The sequence below is a fragment of the Acanthopagrus latus genome, chromosome 5, assembly GCF_904848185.1.
Source record: "Acanthopagrus latus isolate v.2019 chromosome 5, fAcaLat1.1, whole genome shotgun sequence".
Classification (NCBI taxonomy): Eukaryota; Metazoa; Chordata; class Actinopteri; order Spariformes; family Sparidae; genus Acanthopagrus; species Acanthopagrus latus.
Window position 1 is genome coordinate 11,039,338 of NC_051043.1, and position 21,405 is coordinate 11,060,742.

The 21,405-nt window shown below is 42.5% G+C and overlaps 1 protein-coding gene across 1 annotated transcript; it reads right to left on the bottom strand.

Annotated features, from left to right (window-relative positions):
* Positions 1–15: 15 nt before the first annotated feature.
* On the bottom strand, positions 16–19,736 carry serinc5 (serine incorporator 5). The gene is made up of 12 exons (XM_037097132.1): positions 19,514–19,736; positions 10,290–10,457; positions 7,147–7,325; positions 6,642–6,724; positions 6,245–6,338; positions 5,418–5,629; positions 5,236–5,328; positions 3,983–4,109; positions 3,451–3,520; positions 3,235–3,271; positions 2,595–2,739; positions 16–1,814 (listed from the first exon to the last, which is right to left on the bottom strand). Exons 1-12 carry the CDS (start codon positions 19,538–19,540, stop codon positions 1,670–1,672), a joined length of 1,380 nt encoding a protein of 459 aa, XP_036953027.1. The 5' UTR covers positions 19,541–19,736; the 3' UTR covers positions 16–1,669.
* Between the last annotated feature and the right edge of the window lie 1,669 nt (positions 19,737–21,405).

The window sequence follows — 21,405 nt, forward strand, 5'->3', positions numbered from 1 at the left end:
AAAAAAGGCACCACATGATGTTTAATGGATTTTTTATTAAAGGAGTTTGAACAATGTCAGCACCCACATCGCTGTTTTTCAGACTACGAAATGTTCCTGGAGGTTATGGTAGTACACAGCCTTCACAGTGGGTCCTGCAATCTGATTTAGGATTCCTTTGTTGCTTGGTACCCAGGATGCAGAGCACCATTTGATTTCTAAATTCATCCTGACTGTTAAAATACAGACAAAACTTGCAGGTGCATAAAGGTAATGGGTCCAAGACAGAAATTTAAGTTATGGTAAAACATGTTAGGAATACAATCAGAGAACGTACAAATGTATTGATGGTGAATGAGAAAAATAAAGACCTTGCAGTTGACAATGTGCAAGATTTTGTATTTCTATACAAAAAAACAAAAATCTGTTACACAGGTAACAAACAGGCAAAGGTCTTTATGTGAAGTTTAATTCGGCAGTAAATTCAACATCCAGTGTTGAATAACTCACTAATAATAAGCACTCATGCTACCTTATTCTGACTACCATTATGAGCTGACACATGAACAAAGACAAGGCAAAAGCCTTGATAACTGTACAGAAAACAGCTGATTTAAGCATCTGTGCATGCAAATACATAATGTTCTCAGTTATATTTTTCTTTGTAACCAACCAAAAAATCTGATAGCTTGTTGTTTTCTGACATCTACCTTTGGCAAATGTTACTCATCTATGTCACTGCTGCTCTTCCAGAGAGGCGGCACTCCATTAATGTCACTGTTACGTAAGGCAGGTTGATTTGAAGAGCGCTGCCCTGTACAACAATGAAGATGACTGGAAATGCTGTACAGATGACATGGATTTTCCTAAGAAAAGAGCTGGCTCAAAGGGAGCGCTGACATTTAATACAATCTGAAACATTATCCCTGTGATCTAAGTGAAAACGTCACAACACTGGGTGTTTTTAATATCGAAAAGAGCTTGTTCTGTTGCATAGAAAACTTCTACAAAAGGGGCGCAACGTAACAAAGCATAAACATACACTGCTTACATTTGAGCCTGAGAGATGAGTTTTTAAACAGAGTCAGGGACAAATCTAATTTACACAACATTCCTACACAAATGATTTGTGATTACTTAAGACACCCTTAAATAAATACATTTTCTCTTGTAACATCTCTAACCTGAAATAAATTTGTCCCTAAACTTTGCTACAACTTTATGGTCCAACTGTACAGAACTGAAATGCGTGGCTGAGAGTAAAAGCGAGAACGGACACCCACAAGATATGCTTACAAAAACATACTTTAAAATCTGAAATGATCAAGGAATCTATAGGGGCTGGATGCTTCACGTGTTTCACGATGTAACTCAAGTCCGATGATTCTTTACAGACCTGTAAGTAAAACAAAACTCCAGGAGTAATTGGTAGTAAAAGATAAAAAAGTAAAACAAAATTCACCATCAAGGTATTAACATCTTAACATTGTAAATCAAAGTAAAAGAAACACTAGCATACAAACAAAAAAGGCAATAGATTATCCTCCAATTTCGAATGCTGAGGGTAGTTATGGGTTGTGTTTCAAGGTAAAAAGGGGCTTGTGGTGGTCCCTTGGCTCAGTGTGAGAGCTTCTGCCTGGCCACATGCCAAGAATCAGAGAAGCCTGACTCCAGCTTAGTGATGTGCGGCCTAGGCCTCGAAGCGCTTTGGGCACACCATGGGAGCGATGAGGGTCCACATGTAGAGGAAGAGACAGACCCAGCAGGAGGCCATCTTGATCCAGAACACTGACCAGCTCCCGTCCAACAATTTCTCAATCTTATGGTTATCATAACTGTGAAAGGAAAAATGGAGTTAAGTAGAGCTATGTTTAATTCTTTACTGCGTCCATTGTTATACAAATATTTATCATAGCTCATCTAACTAAATTAAGATGACAGGAACAACCTGTAACCTTAACTTGACTATATATAATAGATTATAATCACTTAAGACATTTTCTGACATCAGACATTATGAGTTATCATAGCAGGAGAAGAACAGCTGTATCTAATACTCAATATAATTTATATGGCTTTTTTTGGAAAATAGCTTATCAAAATGGAAGGCCATCCTTATCAATATTGTAATACTAATTAGATCTGTGGTTGTCAATTAATGGGATGTCAAATGTGCAAGGAAAATAGCTGGTTGATAAAAAGGACAGAGACTTATTTGGCCATTAATTTAGCTTTTCTATAAAGGAAACAAGGTAAACCACAGAATACACTCATTATATTGTAGTTAGCATCAAACATCATCTGCATGTAGATGCACTGCTATCTGATATTTTTAACATCTGACTGAACACATTTTCATCCATTGATGGGATAATCATAGTGCAGATTATGCATTGCCTATGAAATGTGCCTTCTTTATTTCAAGCTGGTGATTAATTAATCTGCACTCAGTCTTATGAGCTAGTTTTAGTGTTAAAATGCTCTGTGAAAGACAGGATTGACATGCCCTCATCAGACTTGGTCAGCTAAGTAATATTTTTAGTCCTACCTAGTTTTATAAATACCACACAGTGACATATTTGCCTAAGCATTACAGTATACAGAGTGTCACTTACTGGAACCAGTTGGTGACGGTCATCATGACATAGAGGGACCCCAGGAAGAAGACAAAATGGAAGTAAGCGTAGCTGTAGATGGTCGCCTCTCTCTCATCATACAGCACGTTCTGGCCAGAGCCGGTCTTCTCCTCATCGTAGTCCTCTAAAAAGCACACATTAAATGATGCAAAGTGTTGATGAATGTGGGGAAGTAACACATTTAACATGAGAAAATGCCTCAAACATTGATGTCAGTTGAGGTGAGAAGATATGACAGAAAGTCAAATATCATTCCGGAGAAAGAATCACGTTTAACTCCCAAATAGAAAATCTGTACTGATGGCGATTTATTTCTCATTTGCCAGTTCATTGCCAACAGTTTTATTTCCAGCAGGGGGCGGTGTCAGCCTACCCACAATCCCACTTTGCCACTGGCGCTGCCTCACTGTGTCATACTAACCTCCTAGTAACAGTGACATCATCTGTGTTTGCTGACCAATGCTTTTGCACCATCCTCAATCTGGCTGAGGAATAGCAATGTGCAAACACTATGACTGGGGACGTATGTTACGCACTGAAGAGGAGGGGCAGGGGGAAGAGAGGGGGAGGAATAAATAAAAGCTGAGACAGTGAGGGGAGACTGTTTGACTTTCCTCACCTGTGTCATCTCCAAAACAGAAACAGCAGCGAGCTCTCTGCAGGATAAAGAAAAACATTAAATGTAGCCATCAAACTGGAATAGACACCCACTATGTCTCTTGGGCCTAATCTGTATGATTCGATAAAGATATCTAATCAAGTGCTGTTAATCTATTCATAGTCTGTCTGTATATTTCATTAACGCACACTGAGATCTGAATGTTTCTGAGGTTACCTCAGTCGATGGTTCGCTGTTCCTACACACTCGGAGCGCTGCAGAGCTTCGCCTGGTGGTGGACGTCAAGCTGGAGGGAGGGTGGAGAGAAGGAAATAGAGAAAAAGACATGAAGATGGATGGGGGAGAGAAAGGTTTTAATTCCGTCATTCTGCATTTTTCCCAATAATTTGCAGTTTCAAATTGCTGCAGAGTATAACTCCCTCTCCTTCAGGGAACGACCACAGGAGACATGATGCCTCCACTTAACGGGAAACACATGTGAACAAAAGCAGAAAGCCATCGTTCTTGTCTCTCATACCCTTAGCTTAGCCGCAGCCAATCATGCACTGCCTCTGCAGAGTCACAGCCAATAAAAACAAGCCTTTCTCTGTTGCTGAAGCCTGCCATAAAACACATTACTTTTATTCGACATTGCCTCTAACACATTTGCTGTTAATGGGTTTGAACTGAATCCTGTAGAGTCTCTAGACTCTATCAATTCAAAAGGAGAAGCAAGAGTTGTGTGTGTGTGTGTGTGTGTATGTCTTACCAAGAGTAAAGGACGCAGCCAAACAGGATAACGGTTCCAAAAGCGGTGACAATTTTCTTGTCGCCCTCGGTCCCAGAGTTGAGGGGAAATACACAGACCGTTGTGTTCACACCATCCCTCTCCACCACTGAACAGAATGAATGTGCAGACAGAGATGGATGATGTAAAAGAGGAAGTATTGAAAGGAGTAAGGAGATTGTGAAAGATGGAGTGAGCATGTGTGTGTGTGTTTTGGCACAATGTTAGCAGCGGCAGGAGAAGGAGGGGAAGGGAAAGCAGACAGACAGTACAAAATACAGTGAGTACAAAAACACCAACAGCCTTAATAAAATGATGTCGCATAATGTTGTGTATTACTCAGGAGGCGTGACATGCTGATATTAAATGTTTATGGTGAGATTATCTACAACAGTAACTCAGTATAGAAAATGATATTGGCAAATAATGTGGAAACAGGAGCACTTCAGAGATTTATATGTACATCAGTCTCTGTTTTCAATCACAACTTTCTCTCAAGCTCTAATGATCATATAGATCTCAGTGTCCTTTACTATTAAAAATTACTTTGTCATGCTTAGGGGTGCACCGATCCGATATTAAGATCAGATATCGACCCTGATATGAAAATTAACAGATCGACAGGCCAATCCGTTTTTTTTTTTTTTTCCCCCGTCGCAACACATCCTACGTCATTCGTCGGCAGCATGTGTGTCGCATGCTGGAAGAGCACAAGTTGTTGTTTGACCAACTTTTTATTAGTTTATTCTCAGGTTTAGCTGCTATGTTTTATTTTGAATTCCTGTTTGCCGGACTTTGCACTAATGTTTGGTTACTGTTTGATTACTATTGTATGTTCAACCAATACACTGTTTTGTTTCTGAGGCTACATTTTATTTATTCTAATTTACGAAGTTCGATTACATTCCGTTTTAGATTTGAAGGCACCATTTTTTTTTTTCAAATAACAAATAAATAAGTAGTTACATTTTTTTTACATGTCTACAATGTTTGGTAACTGTTTGATTATTTTGTCTTAGTTAGGAAAGTCTGGTGCCTTAAGTCTCTTCCACATGGTGGAAGGAAGATATCAGATGGAAGGTACAGTTTATTATTTCAACAACGGTATCGGATCAGTATTGGGTTTCAACAGATACACAAAGCCCAGGCATCGGTATCGGCACTGAAGAAGTCAGATCGGTACATCCCTAATCATGATATGATCATAATACAGTTTTGTGTCTCTTCATACTCACTTTCTTTTGGTTTGCTGGTGAAGGCTGAGAAGGTGAGGTACATGACGTACACACTGATGACTCCTGGCTGCAGCAGGCCTGATGTGGGCTGCACTGCAAGTATTACAGAAAACAGTCTTACTTACTGGCACTACACAATGTTTGATGTGTCTCAAGTTATGCTTATGAATACTGGTGCTTACATTTCTGTATGCATGGGGAGATGGCCAACAGGGAGACAATGAGGCACAGGCTGCCGTTGATGCCAAGGAAGATCTTGTTAAGTAAACAGGCCTCTGGGTCGGTGTAGAACACACCCATGAAGACTACGGCTCCGACGGCGGCACTGAACAGCACCAGAGTCACGAAGGCCAAAGCTGCGTACCAAAGGCGGTTATACTTAGCTCCTGAACTCCTGCAGACAGAAAGAAAAGAGGGAGACAGGGAGGGAAAACATAACATGAACGAGGGTAACACAAATTAAATAAGTAAAAAAAGATCAAGTGAGAAGGGGGAAAAGAAAACTAACGGCCTAAAGAACATTTCAAACAAAGAGAAAGATACGCTCGGTGAGTTTTTCCTGCACAAGACAAGAAGATTCATGGCTGCTTAAGTGCTGTCACATTAGTTTTACTTTGCTCTCGAAATGTATGATTTTATCATATTGGTTACAAAACCATTAAAGAGTTTTTAACTATCTTCTGTGGTCTGTGTGTCTGTGTGGGAAGGGAAGGGGAAACAGTGTACACACTCTAAAACCATATGCATCCTGTGAATCTGCCCGAGGCAGGCCTTCTGCCGAGCCTCCGCTCCATCGACAGCAACACTAAGCTACACGGCTCCTCCTCCTTCTTTCATCCAAATGACCCCACAGAAGAATCTGTCCCGCCCTCTGAGTCGCTCAAGAACAAAATAAAAAGCACTGCACTGTTTCTGCTTACTGGCCCTCTATGCTTACGTAATTGAGCGAGACTCTGAGTTAGTAGGTCAAAGCCGAGACAGGAGCGGAGGAAAGACGTGTTGCTCTCACCAGTTTGTGTTCCATCTGTGTGCAAACTCCACCAAGAGCATGAGTTGGATCAGCAGGAAAACGAACCCGCAGGCGGCTCCTACGTAGCGCCACACTGTGGAATTGGATAAAGAGAGAAAGTGTTGTGGAAATGTGGTAGACACCTTCACAATATTGCAACTTAAGACGTGAGATTATATTCAGAAAAGATGCTCCTTTTGTTAATGTGTGTGGAGGCTGCCCTTCTTTTGGGTGAGCTTAAACAAATGATGCAGCCAATTAAGAAAAAACGCAATAATTGTTACTTCCACTCTTTTTTTATTGCTTCATCTGGCTACAACTTTTCGCCTCCATTTAAGTCGTTAAAATAAACGATACATTATCTGACAAAACGCACTGTTACGATTCCTCTCTTTACCTTCCAGAAAGATTTGTTCTTCTGGGAGAAAGAAGCCTCCAGCGCAGCAGGCGGCCAGTGCAATAAACTTCAGCAACCAGAACCTGACAGACAAGGCAGTAAAAATGTTAAAGGTTGTAAATGAAAAAAAGACAAAATGCAGCGAAAGTGAAGTAATAACACACAAAACAATAACTTCTGACGTAACATTCTTAGTGTGATGCATTTCATAATGTTGGGAGCAGAAGTGCAAGTAATACAGAATATATAGTACAACAAACAAAGAAAATCATCCTGCAGGAGAGGATCTGGTATTAAAAAATATGAGGTACTTATGTTTATGTCATAATGAATCTAAAGGGATCTATCTAATGCCAGTATTCAAGGAAACCTGTTTGCCTGTAGTTTGCCTATCCTCAGTCAATTCTTTGGTTTAGGGTTCCCAGTGGATAATACAGATGAATGTAAATCATTTTAAATAATGCAGGGCAAAAGGTATACGGAGAGAAGAGTGCAGCCTTCCTACCCGTTATGCACAGCCGCCCTCCAGCCTGTGCTGTTGTTGACTCGTATGGTGAGGATACAGAAGAAGAAGAAGAAGCAGGACATGCCGAAGCACACCTTGTAGACAGCAGAGTAGCCAACCAGAGTTTTGCAGTTCTCCCCTGCATTCATCTTCTCACACAGCTCGCTGTAGAAGGGGATCTGATTGACAAAAGCACAAACCCCAAAAACACCTCGATTAGATCATTATAGTGTTGGGGGAAAAAAAAACATCCTCTGCTCGTGTTTGTCTAGTGGCCTCAGAGAAAAAAAAGACCCTGTGGCATCTATTCTGAGCGTCACGCCTCTAAAGGAGCAGAAAGCGGGAATAGGCAGCAACAACGACCCCTCATTCTCTCCATGAAGCCCCCTTTCATCCCTTGTTCTCTACAAGGCTGTTAGAGGGGCCTTACAACTAACTGTCAGTGTACACAAACAAAAGGCACAGATGAATAAATTAACTGCCCTTTGTCAGCAAGTTGAAGGGACCGGGAAGAGTGAAAAGCAGAGGGGGCTGGAGCAAGACAAAGATTCCGAGAATCAAAATGTATTTCGACGTACAGTTAGTTGCATAAAAAGTCATGAGAGCAGGGCCGGGGCCAGTAGAATAGATAAGGACATCGCTTCAGCAGGATATTGGAAGTGATTCAGTGGCTCAGTGTCAAGTGGCTCCGAAAAGACGATCTCTTAAATGACAACCACAGAGTGGACGCTCATATTTGTTCCCTTCTCTGCCCCTTGACTGTAGAGATGTGGATCGAAGTCAAATACAACAGCTGCTTTCCAAACACAAGTCATTTCTTTGAGAGGACAGCAGATCTTTACTTTCAGATAAGAAATGGTTTGACACGGATTTAGAAGTATTTTGGTTCAGCTGTTTTACACACGGGTGAGATGCGAGCAGATTGAGTTGTCATCACCTCAGTGTGCAGCACAGTCCAGAGCCAGATCACAACATAGAGTAAAAAGCCCATTTTGGAGCTTTTGTCTCATGTCGAGGACCATATTAGCATGTCCATGGTGTAGTGATTAAGAAGGAAAGGGGCCGGCTGTTTCGGACAGCTGTAAATCTCTTTAGAAAAGACCAGCACTCTCGAACGCACAATGGCTGCTCTCTTAGTTGGGACTTCCCACTGTGCCCAGTGTGTAACTGACAGCGTTCTTGTATATGTGTAAATATGTGTGTGTAACTCAGCGGGCTTTGCGTGGGGCTATCAGAGGCCATTTTGTGCCTGGATGGGCCTTTTACAGGGTTCTGCTCTCACAAGAGATACGCAGCAGGGAGTCCCTTTAACACAGTCGACAGAGAAGAAAACACAGGAGAAAAATGTCACTGCCTTCAAATAGCGCTCTCAGTCGAGGAAGCTGGCAGTCATCGCTATAGTAACACAGTCAGCTGAGGGTAGTCTTCCCAGATACAGAGACATCATCACTCCCTGTCATTCACTGATGCACACTGTACATACAGTAACAAGACTTTTCAAGCTCAGAAATCCAGCCACTAATACTAAGGCAGACAAAAAGGATGAGAAGTGAATGTATAAGGACATCACCTCTGTGAAACTGTGTGCTGGACTGTGACTACAGTCGGTCTCACCCAGATCATGAGGATAACCAGCAAATAACGGTACAAGACAGGAGCCTTCCGGCTGAGTTGGAATTCCCAGGAAAAAAACGAAGTCTGATAATAATCTTGCATTTTGATGATTCAATAAGCCGACATGGGGGGAAAAACACATGAAAGCTGTACAGATCAAAAGATAGAGCAGCAGGCCTCCTGGGTATCAACTCCTGACATCAGAGGATAGGTTGGCGCTTGAAAAAAAAAAGAAAAAAAAAAGCTACCAGTCTGAACTCCAGCCTCCTCTACTATGGCCTTACTGCTGTGGAAGATTCACATGAGATCTCCAGGTAAAATAGAAGGAGGTCTGCTTTGCTAGTAGCAAAGTTATGAATCTTTAATTGTGTCTGTTAGCGCTGACATGGCAAGACTGTCACAGTCTGATGCAATTCTACTCTGTTTACAGCAGAGAGCTACACACAAAGGTTGGCCTCACCCGACAACCCACTTTCAAAATATACATGTGAAAAGTGAGTAACCTGTTTCCATCGCTGAAGCCTAACAAGCCGCAGATCTAATTTTATTTGCAGTTGCTAACTTCTGCAAAGCCAAGCCTCAGGAGACAGTGTAGATGCTAGTGGTAGAACAAACAGTGTATAAGGTCACAGTACTGAGGCTGCTGTTGGCTTGGTTACTAGAGTCTCTGTTCAGACCCCCAGTCGTCTGTTCAGTAAGCTAGGCCATTCGCAAAACAACAGAGTTACGTCTTTAAGGCTGGGAACAGACCAATGAAGTATTTTTTAATTTACGGAGTACATTAGTGATGATCGAGAGGGATTCTTTTTGTACAAGTCTATTCATTGCTTTATATGAACATCCTGCACAGTATACCTTTAAGGGCAATGCAGATGTCAACCTGAATGAACTCAATTATAAAGTAAAACATTCTTCCTCACAGCGGCTTAAAAGATTCATATTTTTGCTGTTTTTCAGGACAGTTATTTCAAAAGTAGTTTTCCTGCTCATATCTGCTATATCGACCGGCTTGATTTCAGTTGTCATAATGATCTTGACAACAATCCAACTTTTATTTTCCTGCTGTCACCAGCAAATGCTCACCGAATCATAACTATAATCAGCCTGATAAGTGTGCAGCGTGTCACCCCATAAATCTCCGAGATGTCTGCAGCCACGCTGCTACCTACAGAAGGCCACACATAGGAAATCATGACCATTACTCTCAGATGAAGATCTCAGTCAATCATCACTGCACTACAGAGGCACTTAACTGTGAGAGGCTTTTAGGACAGAGTTTCAAATCAATCTCCATTTAAAATGAAGCTGCTGTGAAGCACAGATGACAAGACCTTTAATTTCCTCAGCATGACTTTATCCCTACATTCTTAATATTACAACTTTCAACCATGCATAATTCAAGCTCTTCAATTACTTATATATCTAGAAATACCTCCAACTTATACAGTTTAGAAAAGCTTGCGAATGCTCCGTATATGTGTGTGTACATGCTGTGGGTGTGATAATGTGTTTGTGATTTATGTACTTACATGGTCTCTCAACTCCTGCTCCACAGTGGGGGACATCATGATGACACAGATGATGGTGACCAGCAGGAAATAGAGGGCGTACATGACTCGGGTCCCAGTGGACTGTTTGATCTTGGGGCAGCAGTTACAGCAGCACGAGCACGCCGCTGAGCCGCAGCAGCAGGCCAGCTGCATACAGAGAACAATGGAGAAAAGAGGGAGGGATGTGGAAAACATTAGCATCACACTCAGGATTTTCCACACCATTATAAACCATCTGATACAGACATAATGTATTTACAAGGCACTAGTGTAAGGGAGGGCCAGGGTTTGAGTGTGCACTTTGCAACTGTCTAAAAATGTCAGCAGAAATGCTGGAAAAAAAAAAACCTTATGCAACAGTGAAACTATATAGAAAGAGAGCAGTGGACAGAAGGTAAAAACAGGAATACAGAGACAGAAAAAGGTCCTTAATTTAAGCCTAGACGCTCGGAGCCAAGATAATCAAATAATTAGGCTTGTACACATGATTGCGTAATGTTTAATAGTCCTATAGGAGTCAAGTCAAGTTACATTTGGAGCTGTATAAACAGTGAACGACACTGTTTATACAGCTCCGAATCATAATCCCAAAAACATACCCTCTCAACCTTAGACCTTTAATTCAGTTCAGGCGAACTCCACAAAGAGAAAGAAAAAAAAAACAGGAATAGAAGGGAGGAACCTCAAAAGAGCAACAATGGGTGGGATTACTATTCATGGATGGATTGAATATGGACAGAAATAGCAGAAGTAAAAATACTACAGTTGGTTAAACCAAAGTAGACACAACCAAGCTCAACGTTCGAGACAGGGACTCTTACTCTGGTGTTCACAATGTGATCATCTAATAGTACAAAACACAACATTTATAAACCTGTAATTGTAAAACAGATTATAGTAAATGGTGCACGTTTATGCACTTGGAGTGCAGCATCTAAGTGTTTTGGAATTGTTAAAGACTCTTCAAAGCATGCAGCCATTGTAGCTAAATGTTATGTGTGGCAGTGTCTGGTGCCTTCTGGAACATTTCCTCTTTCCGAAGCTTCAGCTTTCACAGTCCAGAGTCACAGACACTACTTACTGCAGGTTTCAGCTCAAGGACATAATTATGGCTACTTACTAGACATGGGAAAACTTGCAAAAGAAGACACAACACCCGACTGTCTCTCTGCTCATTGATGGTTTCTATCACATGGGAAAAGATCCCTCTCCCTCCTTCACAGCGGCAACTCTTGGCCAATGTAGACAGTGAAGTCTTGTCCGAAAAGACACGGACACACACAGACACACTCACTCACAGAGGCCTACTCTGTTTCTTCTGACAGGCCCTCATACAGGAGGACAGTCTCATATAGACAGGCCTGTGTTCTATTTCGGAAAGAGGAGGCTCCACAATTATACAGTGTAATGTCTTTCTGTAGCCACTCCACCCTGCTTGTGTAAGCTTCCTACTCCCCAGCGTGCAGAACACACACTGCTGTGGTGAGAGGTGAACTTCATCTGATGTGGTCTGCAGTTGAGGTGTGGTAAACAGCTGGAGGGCGGATTGTTGCATAGCCTTTTTTGGGAGCGGGGAAACCGTGACTTTAGTTCTATCATTATAACATTCTGTGAGGGGCAAATCATCGTGGGCAGAACAGCTGCTCAGTCATCTGAAGGGGTCAATGGACAGAAACATTGTAAGTAAGCTGACAATACATTTCCTGTATGCTCCTTGTAGCGCACACTAAATTTTATTTCATATCTTTACTGTTTTTTTTTCTGAATGAGAAGCAGACAAGACAACCTGGCAGTCGGCCCAGATAGACCGGGAGGACTGGAAGTCAGCATAAAATTATACAGACCAGATAAGAAAATAAAATTCAATAATAATATTAACAATCTCTCTAAACATGTAAATGCATCCTAGCAAATTTAGTTCAATATGCCATTTTGTCATACCAATAATCTTGGCCCTTGTCTGTGTGTTCTGTATCTGGCAGTAATCTGACCAGCGGGTGCACAGCTCTAGTAAAGCCAGTGTGCAACATCGTCTGATGTGTCGCGTTCCGCTCCAGATGTCAGTAACGTGTGGTATGCTGCAGACTCGTGGATCCACACAGGCACATGGTCGGGATCAAGCCACTTCTCTGCCCTCTTGGCTCGGCTTCCCTGCGCTCTGTCCAGAGGCTTCCCTGCTAGTCTCTTCGGGATGACCGGCTTAATTGTTTTTTGCATCGGGGCGAAGAATGGTTATTTACAGCGTTGCCATTTTGATGCGAGCTGAGTGTTGTCAGTTTGATACTTCTCTAAAACAGGTTCCCATTTGAGTCCAATAATACAGAATGTTTTTTATCCAGTTCTCCTTCATGAACAGAGAAAAACGTGGCCCTCTGTTGCTCTTCTTAGAGAAAGTGGATCATCAATCTTTAATCACCATTTTTAAACTTTTATCGAGAACAAAACACTGCACCTTCTAAATGGATGTGGCAACATGATGGCATAGTCAGTGAGGAATCCATCCTCTAAGGCTGTCTTCAAGCCCTTGTGACAGAACATGTCTGACTAGCTATAGTGTCCCTGAGGCAGTGGATTTATCACAACTCCAAGTGCCAGATATAAGTGATACATATGCACCAAAAAAACATGCATATGCAATTCATTTATTAAAGCATGAGTAAATAGGTCAACAAACAAGATTCCCATGTCATTTTGTACCCATATAATCATGCAGAAATAAGATCAGCAGAAAAGTAGGTCAAAGCATTAATTTGACCTCCTTGTGCTATCTGTTTAATGGCTGTGGGCAACAAACACAAAGACTTGTTATATGCTTTGATGCCAGATCAAAACAAAGAATGCAAGCAGTTTATATCGAATCAGGATTCAAAAGGTTTTTGATGATATCTCCTCATTGATGACTGTGAAAGTGGGCATTAAGCCTGTTCATGTGTCACGCGTCCACAATTTACCAATGTTGGAGATGCAACAGAGGCAGTCGTAGAGGCTGTGCACATGAAGAGGTTTGAAATGTTGCCTCCAAGGCAGCACGAGCATATTTCTGCTTTTATGCATACACAGACTTCCAGCCTTGAATCCGAACCAAGTTTTATGCATGTGGCCCCCGGCCTGGTCTGCATTTGACTACACACGGCTTAACAGGATAAGCGGTTTCCTTTGTCTCTGCTGCACACACATGTCTTCCTCAATGGGCGCTTAATTAACCACAATAGACCGAAAGTAAGTGGAAAAAAACAGGACGATTTAAGTCATTAGTCTATTTAGATTTCATTAGTTGGGGGTGTTTCTCCAGCGGACTGCACACAGAGAGGGAGGCCGACAGCAGACTCCAGCAGAACTGATGGAGGGAGGGGGCGACATGAGAGGGGAAGAATGTTTCGGGGAATTCCACCAGACAAACTGACACAAAAAGAGTATCCATGGTAACCAACGCTGACCCTGCCCACTTCATGGGCCATACACCCCCGTCCTATGCTGCCCGCCTGCTCCACCAGCATGTCGACAGGTGGCCGGCGTGTCTGCAGAGTACATACAACCCTACTTCAGTATCAACAGTGACCCCCCACAAGCTCGACATATCGCTTTAGCCATCCATCCAAAAGATCATCATCCCACGGAGCAGCAAACATGGCGCTATGGCCACTTTCTAGACCCTGGTGTAGCCTTAACAGACTTACAATAAGCCAAGAAATTCACTCCCCTCCACTGAAGCCTCACTACACTGTGACTGTGGGACTCTCGAGAGACAAAGACTTGTGTCTTTAGGCTGAGTCTCTGTTTCACTCCCTTCATCTCATTTCCTCCGACCTCCCCCACCCTGCTAACATGGAGGCGTATTGTCATCGTCTCTTGTATTTTGTCCTCTTATTTTCTTCTCTTGACCCTCCCTTTGTTGCCTTCAGCTGCCCTTTACCCCAAAGCAATCCCTCCCAAATGCCTGGCTACCTTCCAGCTGTTCTAGGGTCAGGAGAAAGACGATATCACTCAAAGGAATCAGGAATCAGCTTCACTTAAAAGAGGATGGACAGGACGCAGCAGTGAAATCCCCTCAGGAAACGAACCCAAATACAACTGAAAACGAAGCAAACAGTTGCAGAGACGTAATCAGTTTGTATGACTGAGCAATCAAGCACTCTGACCTGCGGGTGGATGCTTCATCAACAGAAATGCTGTAGAATCCTCAATTCAGACCACATCTGTTTGCTGTAACAGAGCATTTTACAATTACCTTTGTTTTCCCCCTCCTTTATTCTCTACCGCCTTATTTTCCTCAACCCTGAAGTGACGAAAAAGTACTGCAGTATTTAACAAACAGGAAATGGCAAGGGTAGCCCTAAATCAAACACACATGAGACACAGACACGACTGCTGACACAATGCAAACACACCAATCGCAGAAAATAGGTCACTCGCTGTATCACAGTAAGCACAGCAGAGGAGAATTAAGTGGGGGTAGACCGATTCACCCTCCTCCAACAAGTCAACCAGCTGAGCTTCCACGAGTTAGGAAGTGAGGACATTTGACAAATCTGGGGAATACCCAAAGAAAAACATAAAACTGCAGTAATCAGAAAACCTGACGCTGTCAACAAGAGTCATCCTGTTAAAGCTCTCAGGTCATGTAAATTACGGCTTACGACATTACATTTTACCCTGACTTCGCAATAAATTACATCCATTACTTCTTCTTCTTCTTTTTTTTTTGGTCTTATTCGCGTCCCTTTGTAAAGCACTTGTGTTGCTTTGTGAGAGAAGGGTGCTGTATAAATAAGACTTGCCTTTCCATATACATAAAAGGAGAAATGAAATACATTTGTATTACACGGAACACAAAGCAAACAAATCCCTCCCATGGTTCACCTCAACAGTTTTCCTTTTCACTTTCACACTGCCCTGTATGTCCTTATCATGATGCACTGAAGCGGTTGTTGTCTTTCGAAAACACATTACTCATAAATGATATTCCTGCACACTCTCCTCTTACAGCCAGTTCATCCTGGCTACGGAAATGATTGGTCCCGGCTGAATCTAACAGATTTCTTCACCCATGGTTTGAAATGAGAGAAACAACCCTTATCAGCTGATCTGAGATGATGACTGTCATGTTTATAAGTGGAGAAAAGGAAACCCCCCACCCCCCCTTTTTTTCTGGTGAAAAAAAATATAGCAGTGCAGATAGGCGTGACTCAGAACAGAGATGAGCACCATGAAAACAACTTGACTGGAAGAATGTGGTTGAACAGTTTCAGTGGATGCACCTGTGGGAGAATAAACCTCTGGCTGACGCAAACTATCGTGTGGCTGTTTATCTTTTCATCAAGTCAAATGCGTCCATGGTGCCTGACCTTTACTTTGGTATAATCTGCATTCTAAATGCACTCTGTGCTGTAGCTGGCTGCTTTTCAGCTGCAGGAACTCCCTGTTAGTTAGAGCTCATGATAGTGACCTCTGGATAAAGCTGACCACGATGACGCACCAACGGTTCAGGCGAAACTATAGGCACACCCACTTATCTCAAATTACAGCAATGCTTTGTGTCGGAGTTGGGAGAAACCAGCAGAGTGAAAAACGTAAGGAAAATAAAGAGGGAAACACTGAAGTTAGGTTGCCCAAGCACCAGACTTACTCCATTTCCCCTCATATTGTGATTGACAGCTCCACTATTGTCTATATAGCTAGGCAGCTGTATACACACAGCAAAAATGTATCACTGCTCTGTTTCCTATACACAAAGGGGGGTATTCGCTTCTCTCTTGGCAAATACAGCCCCTAGCTACAACAAACACAGAGAAACTTAAGACCAATGGACAGAAAAGAAAAGAAAGACAAAGAAGCACTAAGGTACAGTGAAGCGCCGAAAAACAGGGCTGAAATGAAACAATCCTTGTGCAGACAAAGGACGCCGTCACAAAAATAACCAAGGGAAACAGGCTAAAAAGAACAGGAAGAGAGTGAAAACACAAGGCCATATCGACGGGCTAATCCAACGTCATGCTGTGTCTACCAAGAGAGCCTATTTCACTTCCCAGTGTGTGCGCCGTTTGTGAGACTTGAAGTACATAGAATCGCTCACAATATCATGTTGCCCTTCGCCACGGCCTTCCTGCAAGTCAACTGATGGAAACACACAAAGAGGAAGCTGGAATTTCACACGGTTGCATCAGCACCTTCAGCCTTTCCACAAAAAAGAAACCAATTAAAAAGAGAGACAAGACATGGGAGGATGAGAGAGGAGGGTGGTTGAGAAAGACGTTATCGAAAGGCAGACAAAAGAGACGAGAGACTGCCAATGATGTCCCTGTGGGAAAACAAACCCCTGCTGCTGCTGCTGACCACAGCAAAATTCCTGAAGGGAAGCTGAAAATAGCAGACATGTCTCACACGGACACAGGTGGCCAGTCATTTTAATCGCACGACTGAGGTTTATGTCAGGGGGCACAGCTACAGAGGTTTGGTGGCCATATTTACGAGTCAAGTCACTTTACAGCTCATCAACGCCTGTTTTTAGGATCACGCACAGCGCCGAAACATAACAGCCTCTGCGCCGTGACCTCTGCAAAAAGCAGTGGAGCCACCACCTGATGCCGAGAGCTGTGTTTGCGAGAGTGTTGCTGGGCTGCAGGTGAATATCTATGGACAGTCAGGGTTTGACAATATTTGTTTATATGAGAAATTGTATTCCACTCTGCTGACATTCATTGGAATTGCAGAAGTATGAACCATGAACCTATGTTGATTATGGAGTGAATATTAAAAAAACATCAACCGGACAATTACAGAAATAAATGCCAAACAATAATGACTAATGACGGGCTGCGCACCAATCCCGAACACTTATAGTTATTTTGCAGCACACTGATAAATGCAAAATGTAAAATGTTTGGTGAATAAAACTTGCTAGAGAACAGTTGTGAAACACTAGGACAGCAATTAATGATTATTTTCACAATCAATTTGTATTATTATTATTTAATCAATAAATTGTTTAGCCTGATAGAGCAAATGTGAGAAATGCTCACATCACAGTTTCTCCAAGCCCAAAGTGACATCTTCAAATTGCTTCTTTTGTCACTCAGCAACTCTGTAAATTTGCAATCAAATATGACAAAGAAAAGCATTCAAGAAGCTGGAACTAGCAAACATTTGGCATAATGGCTTACAAAGAGACAGAAACAAGAACTTGATCAACAAAATACAGTTCATTTTCTTTGATTCACGAATAGTGGCATGTTCAGTGAAAACACTGTTTGTGATTGTAACTGAGAAGCAGCCAGGGTGTAAGTTCAGTGCCTGATGTCTTACTCGAAGACATCTTATCAGGAAGGACGCTCAGTAAACAACAGCCTCCTCTTTCTATTATCCTCTACGTCCTCCAGACCCTGCCAAGGCTTCCTGTTTCATAGCCGTGCTGCTCATAAACGCCTGCGTGATTTCAGTCCTGTATCACACTCACAGCCAATGCTCGCAGCGCTTTGGACAGAACTCAATGCTGAGTTACCCCCTATCCCATCACAACATGGCATACATCCTGATCCCACTGAGAAATTACTCATGAGCTGCTCCCACACCATGCCCACGGCTCTCTCCAAATCTAACCCAAACAACGCCCACCCTCAGTTCATTACCACCTCTGAGCCAAAGAGGAAATTAGCAGACCACACATCAATTTGGGCCACTCTAAATGTCAAGAGGCCCACATATATGCACACGCAAAAAAAAAATGTTAATTACAAGTATACACATGAATAAAGAGGGCGACAAAACTGAATGGGCCGGCTGTGACGGGGATTGACACTACCAACACAGCAACACCAAACTGATCTTATTGTTTGCCCTTCATTTTCCCCTAATCCTTCCCCCGTTTCCATTCTGGTCTTTGAAAAGAGCAAGAAATAGAATGGAGCTCTGCTTAAATGAAGGATGTGTCTGTGTAATTAAATTCCAGACCAGACCAGCTCAGCAGTGGTGACCCTGCGGTCAGAAACAATCTGTGGGTTGAAAGAAGACGTGCAGCACTGAAGAAACCACTCTCTAACTGTACATATAAACCACTAGCTGCCTTTTAAATAAATCATTCTGCAACTTTAAATCACTTATAGCCCTCAATCAAATCAGATACACAAACAATTTAACCACCAGTTATTTTCATTAATGACTATATAAAATAAAATGTGCCTAATAGCCTGGAAATCAATTGATTCATCCTGTGAAAATGGTATCACAATCTGTCAAACCCAATGCCGACATGTTGAAATTGCTTGTTTTGTCAAATTTAGGGTACAAAAGCCAAAGAAATTTGGTTTACTGTCATGGAGGACGAAGAAAACCAGCAAACAATTGCTTAACTTATACAGTAAATCAATTATCATAATTGCTGTCAGTTAATTTTCAATCAACTCAAGATCAATTGATCCAGTATCATTGTACGCAGGCCTCATGCGATTGTTCGTAAACAGTGCACCTTAAAACTGTTATCAATCACTGCAGAAACAAACAGAAAAGTTGGCCGAACTATTTTCGAGGAGACACTACTAAAGAAGCTGGATGAGCCACGAGCAGTCTGCAGTTCCCACAGCTTACTGTCCTTTCACACTTCAGAGACACAAGAAATGAAACCAAGACTTTTCTACTCGGGTTACACAAGATGTGAGTAAGAAACGGGACTGGCCTAAAGTTTTGGAGCTTGCGGGGGGGTCTGAGTGTCCCTGACTGTTTAGATAAATGTGCGTTTATGTTAGTTAAAGCCACAACGAGGAGGCGTTTATCGCCACTTCACCTAGTCTGGCAGACAACGCACCTCTGAGCTGTGTCAACAAAGTATGTTTGTCTGTCTCCGGCCAACACATCTGCACAGACATCTGTGCGGACGTCCAAAGATGAAGGTACTGCTGATAGCAGGTAGCTACTGTGCTGCTCCCGCTGCTGGCTGACGTTATGGCTGGTCGCCTCCTCTCTTTGTCTTCCAGCGGATTTTAACGCTCCTACTTGTAAAGTCAGCTCAGAGAGGCGTCCATCACATTTTCACAACCGCTGTGAAATAAAGGTCGCTGGCGTTGTGTGTCAAGAACCAGCACGATATCAGAGACGCCACTCGGCAGATCTGGATAAAAGCAAGCAAACAGAAGGCAAAACAACCGCGGACCGAGCCCGGAGCTCCGCTCACAAGCCCGACAGAGAACACAAAGTGGAGTATTGTTGCTCACCTGCGAGATACAACACGGAGTACACATTTTTGCGGGGAGACAATAAATAAAATCCGTTTCGGGGTGAAGGCGAGCTCGCTGCTTTTCTCAGTCGCCCTTCTACCTCTTCCACATGAGTCCAGCACCGCCACACGGGGAACACGACGCGCCTGTCCGCCTCACTGCTCCGCTCGTCCGCCGCTGTCTCTCCTCCTCCTCCCCTTCCTCGATTCCTGTCCCTCCTCCCACCGCGCATCACCGCCAGCGATAAAACAGCCGAACACAAAGCCGTGCGGCCTCCTCCGCACACACACACACACACACACACACACCACGATTAAATGACGGGCGTGTTCATTTATGACGGGACCGTTCATTGAAAATCGAAGCCTCTCTCTCACACACAGAGGTGGACATGTCAACACTGTTACCTGGTCTAAATTATCGCTGTTGGCTCGCGGAACAAGATGCACCAGATAAATATGCAATAACATCCCCGCTGAGAGCCTCATACATTATTACAGTATTATATTAAAGGCATGCAGAACAGTTTCATGATAGTGTTATACTGTTAGTTAAATGTTTGGCTACATCTGAGCATTTTTTGGTGATTTGAAATATTTTTATTGTGTTTTCATTGTAGCCTCAGTTCCATTTGACACAGCAGGGAATGGCAAGGAAACACTAAATATTCAGATAGAGCACAAAATTACTCAACTCAACTCAACTCAATTTTATTTATAAAGCCCTTTAAAAACAGCTGCAGCTGACACAAAGTGCTGTACATAAAATAGGACATGAAATAAGGACATATCTATTGATCTTGGTCCAAATATAATAATAATGCTAGATGATGAATTGATATTGTTAATTGGCAGCTTATATGCAGTCCATTCATATGAGGCAGTGTCTTTAAGATAATTGCTTATGTAATAACCTATAATCCCTGTATTTGGCAATATATTGGTGAGACCTTAACAACCAAATGTGTGTATGTGTTTTCCTGTGTCATGCAGCGACCAGTGCCAGGCCCACATAGATTCAGAAGACAACCACAAACATATTGTTGCAGTGTTGAAACGTCTTTAATCACATTGCAAACAAAGAACTTGGTCTTCTGTCCCAGTCTCAGTTCTTCAGAAACATTTTATGAAAAAGTGTTGTCCTTAAATCATAATATAATAAGCAATCAGACAAGGAATGGCCTTCATCTTCAATTTCACCAATACCAGTTCATAATAAGTATCTTCAGAGAGCAAAGCGGTTTACCTGAATGTACAGTGACTATGCACACAGAAATCTTTGACTTTTTGGTTAAATTCTGATTTATGTAAGGCTCTACACGTTATATTTGTCTTAGTCATCAAGCTTCAGTTCAGCCCACATGCACATTTTGCTGATCCAGACATGAGTAAGTATCATTTTTTTCCTGCAAACCCTGTGCTCGTGTTCAGTCACAGCATGTGGGCAACAGTGTGTTTGTTCCATCAGTGGTGAGCAGCCAATGAAATGGCCTTTATATGAGCCTGAGCTGATAAGGCTGCTACTGTAGCTCCCTATGACTGTACTGCTGCTATTTGCCAAATCTGTCATCTGACCCAGTCACACAACACACACACACACACACACACACACACACACACACACACACACAAACACACACACTGTAGTCACCCACCACTGCCACACAATGTCATTGTGTCTCCTCTCAGAGCTGTATTGTGGACATTTATAAATAGGCATGAATCACACAGCACGGCCTCTTTCTGAACTTAGGGGACCATGACCACCAATCCACAACCCTCTCTGCTCAGATACAGAACGTGGTCACACTGAACGAGTGGATGGTAAAACTTGCTCAATTATGTTTGCGATTCTTTGTTAAATCAGACATGACTTGTGTCATGTCATGT

Bases quoted from the DNA above. Each gene is read 5' to 3' on its own strand.
- serinc5 (XM_037097132.1), bottom strand. From the start codon at position 19,540: ATGTGTACTCCGTGTTGTATCTCGCAG. The intron at 7,326-10,289 runs GTAAGTACATAA...TTTGTCAATCAG, and splicing joins AGCAGGAGTTGAGAGACCAT to ATCCCCTTCTACAGCGAGCT. The intron at 3,272-3,450 runs GTAACCTCAGAA...TTTATCCTGCAG, and splicing joins ACAGCGAACCATCGACTGAG to AGAGCTCGCTGCTGTTTCTG.